Consider the following 6,000-nt stretch of genomic DNA (forward strand, 5'->3'; position numbering starts at 1 on the left):
TTAAACCTCTCTACACGGCTTGAAATGACCATCAGTTTCATTTCGAAACGTCTGCCGGGCTGAAAACAGTGTTTTATAGCAAAATTTTTATTTAGCAAGAATATCGATTCAAAGTTATGCAACCTGATGTTACATGAAGACCTATTATACATTTTGCATTCTAAAAATATTATAATTTTACGAATGTTATCGTTTAAAAAAATCGTAACTCCTAAGTGGTGACACCTTGCGGTCAAGTGAAAACGTTTTCATTTTAATTAATAAAAATTCACAGCAAATTTAAGGAGGTTGGTTAGGAAAATTCTAATGTTTTTACACAATATTGATTGATATTAATTACATTACTATGCAAAACCTCCGTTGAATGGTCTACATAGATTTCGAGTAATTAATAGTTGAAGGTGTACTTCTTATACACGAGCGCTATAGTGGTACATGACGGGTATACGGTGAAATGACGCGGAACGTCAAAATCGCAGACAAACAACGTAGGTATCCCAATGAAAAACTATATAAATGGTACTCTCAAGAAAATGTTCGTAAAGTATGAAGATCTTTGTCCGTATCGTTTGCGAATAACAGTAAAAAATATGAAAATATGCGCGTAAAATACTTTTTCGGAATTCTATAGTAACGAAATATAATTCAGTTCATTTGGAAAGAGTGATGTGATGACAAACGATGCATGTTACATTAATAATTTGTCGAAAACCTTTACTTTGAAGTATTTTTAAAAATTTTATTAGTTGAAAACGACGTTGAGAACCATCGGTCGGGCCCATGTATAAGATAGGCCCTCTCACACTCACCCTTGAGAAGCGCTCACCAACCTCCTTAAGCAACGCCTAATGATTTCGAGAAATTTAGAATTTTTTTTTCAGGCCATTCATGTAGCACATTAAACTTTGCTGTATTTTCAATTTGGTAACAAAAAGCAGCGAAGGATTCAGTTTTTTGAGAGATAAAATTTCAAATATTTTGTTCACTGAGAAGAATTCATAAGTTTTTATGGTTAGTAGAAAATTCTAGTAAAGTGGATATCGTTACAATATCGACTTGAATATTGTTGGACTACAAAAAAATTTGACAAACTCAAGTGTTTAGTGTGATTATAATTGTTAATATTTTTCTATTTTTGTGAACACGTTTCTAATTATTACAGCATTAAATCTGTTTGTTTAGTTGACCCCTTTTTTTAAATTGAATAAAAGCTGAACATAAATTTATTGATATACACCAACATAAAAGTGTTGCAATAGTTACAAGATTATACAGTATAAGTATCCACAATAAAAAATAATAACAACATATACCAGAGTTTTTAATGTTAGTTACGAAACTCATTTTCATTTTTTACCCAGAAACATATTTTTCGGTTAGAGTAACAAATGGCAATGGTTAAAGGTTGTATAATTACCACAACTAGAAATTCTTCTCAGTATTCTAAAAGGCTGGTACAAGAGTGCTACACAATTTCTAAAAGTCTATTTCGCATACCAGAAACAGTGAAAAAATCTGTAACTCATTTGGTGAGGGTCGGGGATAAACTTTGTTCACATTCGTTTGGCCCTTCCACATATATTCTTGATTTAAAGCATTAAGATCATTATTTTGTGTTTGTTTTAATTTCATCAATATGCATTATTTGAGGATTAGAATTCCATAGAAATAATTCAAACCATATTCAACTAAAGAAGCACGTGGAGCCCACTCATTGTTAGTGGTGGGCCTATGAGCGATCGCCTAGTCCGCCTAGTGCGTAAGCTAGCCTTAAATGACTCGGAACAAAACTTAACTGTTGTAGGGGATTCCATTCTATTAAAAATTATTTCGGAATCAAATCTGTATTTTGCAATGCGGTTAAAATGGAACGATTGGAAAAAGGACATCTTTTTTATGTTACTTTAATGGGAAAACTTCACATTCCGAGAACGACCTTTCAAAATTGGACTCAAGAGATATCTTTTGGCGAGTGATTTTTTTTTTTTTTTTTTTTGCTATGTAAAATATGATTTTCAGGTGAGGCCGGAAACAGATGTTACTTACACATGAAATACTATCATGTGTACATTTAATAATGATAAATAATTTTCAGAACGTATGACTAGGGATTTATAGAATAATATGTGTTTTTATCACATGAAGATGGTAAAAAATGTTGAGGAATTCAAGCGTCTGCGTCGAGTCGTATCAGAATACCTACTTTGCCCTGTTCTCTTTGTAGTCCGCCTGCATTTTTCCTAGGTCAAGATAATCCTTCGGTATGGTGTACAACGAGGGAGTCATCTGATTTCTAGAATCTTGATCCACGCCGGAATTTCCGGCCGGTACGGAGGTCGTAGTCATTGACGACGAAAATGGAATTACCATTATTCGATTTACTGCAGTAAGTATGCGCGATGCGGCACCGAGGAGCTTGTCAATTCCTGGATAGCCTCTAGCGGTTTAACTTCACTCGCTAGTAGAAACTCAGAGAATGGCAACAATGTCGCGGGGTCGTTTTTGCAGAGATTTTCACAGTCGTTTCAACACCCCGATGCATCGGTCATTTGCAGAAGAGAGTGCAGCAGCAGGATATTGAGCCAATTCACTCTTTGGGCGTACAAAGACGCAGGTTCCAGGCACGTCACATGTGCTAGGCGACACCTATGCGTAAACTTGCTGTATTATTGAGGCATTGATCTTTGGCCCCCCGACCCAGAGTAAAATTAGGTAGGTACACAATACTGCACTTTCGCGTAAACTCTACACTTCCTCACTCAATGAATAACGCGTGCGTAACCGTGTCACGGACCGAATCAAGGCACGTCCCGGTGGTGATAAACGAGAATGAAAAAACTCCGCGTGGATTGATAATCGGACAACTACCACTCCATAAAATCAGTCAGCGTCGTGCCGGCTGTGTTTCACTGCAGCGTAATGACTCCCGCGTCGTTCCTCGGTCTTTAATTCATAACTTGACATGGAGAGCCGGCAGCCTGCACGCCTAGCTGGCTGGCTGGCTTCCTCGGCATACTTGGTTGCACGACGTGCGGATGTTCCTATAATCGTACGTTGCGGATGTGGTTAGCGTACGTCGCAGCGTGACTCACCCGCGTGTGAAATCACCCCTGTCCCATTATTACAATTCGTTATAGCGTGAATTTCCACCTTTTCGTTTCCGCGAAATATCCTGTTCTTCCCGCTTTTCAATCGCTCTGCGACTCAGACCAACTCAGACCTGGCTTCTGGCTCGCTCGAATGTCGACTGCCCGGCACCTGGGCCGCGTGACGACGCTGCTCTCGGTACAATGCCTTCGCCTCTACGTATTTAAGCGACGATGTATAACGCACAGATGTGTGTATACGTGCGCCTATTGCTTGGCGTTACTATGTCGTGTACCCATACACCGCATACAACCGCACGCAGTGTATCCTCCTTCGTCCGATAGCCTCGTCCTTTTCTAGCCCCAAGAAGGGGAGCCCAGTCCCGATCGCCGCATCTCGCTCTGCCAGGGGTTTATAGGCAAGAGGTTCTCCTGCTGTCCAAGTCGAGGCGAAGCCAGGTAAGTCAGTAGTTCTCAAACTGTAAGTCAGCAGTTCTCAAACTAATTATATGTACGCGCCCGTTTTCAGTTTCGTAGGCTGGACGAATCCGACGGATCAGCCAGATCGGCTGAATCCAAAGTTGGGTATAGATAAAGAACCGTTGGTATTTACCAACTTCCAGCAAGAATTTTTGCACCAACGATAGTCAACACTAATGAAACAACATACGTACCTTGTGATGGAAATGATTTTGGATAAATTCCAAGCTGAGATATCAACAATTTGAGAAAAGATTTCATAGTTGAAATGTTTAAAATTATTCAATTCTAATATTTTTGATCCAGTTCTAATACTGTAAGCTCATTTCGCTTGCTCACCGGATCCCCACAAATTATCTGAAAAATATTCAAGAAATCTGATATTACAGTATATTTATAATCCGTAAATGCAATCGTTAACGAACATCTATTGTGCCGTACTTACACACATCTAGTTTCATTTGCTCTAGAGATAATGTCCCTGGTGAAAATTTCTATTACTAAGAATTTTTACAGAAATTGGAACATTTCGTATTATTTCGTACAAAATTGTAAATATGCAAAATTGTTCGTATATAAATATTAGTATTATTTAAAAATTATAGTGTCTTGTAGACTTTTTACTGAAAAAATATAACTTTTGATGAAAATTGGTAAGTCTTAATAAGAAACTATGCGTATTTACAATTTTTCGTACAAGATTATACGAAATGTTCCAATTACTCTAAAAATTCGTAGAAAATCGTAGAAATCATTTCAACCAGGGGCAGCTAGTATTCATAAAATGTTGAGGCAATCTTTGGAGATTCGCAGTTGGGTGATCAAAATAAATACAAGCAACATTAGAATCAGATCAAAAAAATCAGTTGAATGATTGAAAACGTTCTAATTATAAAATCTTTCTGAAATTTTTATTAGCTTGTGTTGTTCGAATTATTATATTTTTTTCACATAAGTAGGGATACCAGAGACCCTGGTGTGATCAGTGTTGCACACAGGAGGAGCGCAGCGTGAGAAGAAAATAGCAAAATATTATTTCGCGTGCGTAATATGTCCACCAAATGATGGGGAAATAAATTTGTATTTATAGAAATCAAGATTAGCGGCAGCAATCGATGCCAAGTTACATGAAACGCGAGAGCTAGCCTGGAATTATTTACCCGGTCGAACTACTTCCCTATCTCACCGTGTCTCAGAAACCCGTTCAAATGAGACTTGCATGGCTAGTATTCACAGCCCACATGACCTCAGGGTGAAAACGTGATCGAAATCAGTTAAATGGTTAAGTACATATTAACTGTCAAAAATGATAAAACAACATTTTTCTTCTTTGTATTCTTCTTCTCCACACCAGAGTGCCTCAGCCGCATGATTTAGATCGAACGCGGCTATCAATTGACTTCAAGATTGAAACAGACATTTGGTATCGAAATCTCACCGACTATTGATTTTAGTCCAATCGAATTAGCATAAATAGAAAAAATAATTAGTAAAGATTTATAAATTGGTGGAGACTTTTATCTTGGCCTACTATTGAACATACTAAAAGTCCTGACCTCTAATTGGACGGCACGATCCGCCATCTTGAATCGAAGGTGCTCCAATCTAGTATTTTTCATCATATTTCGACAACTATTGATCCTGTCGTCACAAAGATTATTATAAAAAATAAAGCTGAGTAGATTATCCTTAAAAAGGTTATATAATTTTTTTTCATATCTTCTATAGTTTTTGTATAATACAGGGTTGAAAGTATCGATATTAGTATTTCCCATTCCAAGCCGCCGTGAAAATCACTTTCTCGGTATAGAACCTATAAAAAAAATATAAATAGACTAGAAATATCAAATTTGTGCGTGATATTTCGCGTAAATATAAAAATTTGGTGATTTTTACGATTTAAAATTTAAAATTGTAGTACACGACTAGTACTGGTAGTAGCGTCATCGCCTGGATTCATCTGACAAGGGAAGAGGGTAAGATGCGCGTATCACCGATTCGATCCATCTTTATTAGTATTACATGTGTAGTTCATGACTAGAAGTATAACAGGCGCAAGTAGTAAGATGCGCTTCTCAGCCGTTTACGTTACTAACAATTAGTAGCCTGACGTTAACGTAGAATGTACATGAACGCACTGAAATTTTGATTATAAATTTTAATTTTTAATTTTGATCACTGATCAATTGATAAATCAGAGTTGTTACGCATATGGAAAACAAGGAAAACCTGGAAAACTCAGGGAATTCTCACTCTCTGGAATTATTAGGGAAAAATCAGGGAATTTGGTTGATTCTTTGGATTTTGTCCAGAATTTACTCGAGTGTTCTACAAAAAGGACTGATTGCATAATTTTCCTTTTTTTAAATTTTTTTCACTAGTCTGTGAGCACTTCGTGTTTCGATGGACGCGAATATTATAACCTTCAACGCGC

The 6,000-nt window shown here is 37.1% G+C and overlaps 1 protein-coding gene across 3 annotated transcripts in view; it reads right to left on the reverse strand.

Annotated features, from left to right (window-relative positions):
- The window catches only part of LOC124294004 (protein Star-like), a 113,137-nt gene extending 109,851 nt beyond the window's left edge, over positions 1 to 3,286 (reverse strand). For 2 of the 3 annotated variants that reach the window (XR_006903887.1, XM_046737341.1), the window contains exon 1: positions 2,204 to 3,286. Coding sequence is in view for 2 of the 3 variants with exons in the window: in XM_046737341.1 (XP_046593297.1) it covers positions 2,204 to 2,370 (167 nt within the window). In the remaining variant the exon portion in view is untranslated. The remainder of the gene's footprint in view (positions 1 to 2,203) is intronic. The other variant, XM_046737336.1, reaches the window with a different exon arrangement.
- Positions 3,287 to 6,000: the final 2,714 nt, after the last annotated feature.

This window comes from Neodiprion lecontei, chromosome 1 (genome assembly GCF_021901455.1).
Source record: "Neodiprion lecontei isolate iyNeoLeco1 chromosome 1, iyNeoLeco1.1, whole genome shotgun sequence".
NCBI classification, from domain to species: domain Eukaryota; kingdom Metazoa; phylum Arthropoda; class Insecta; order Hymenoptera; family Diprionidae; genus Neodiprion; species Neodiprion lecontei.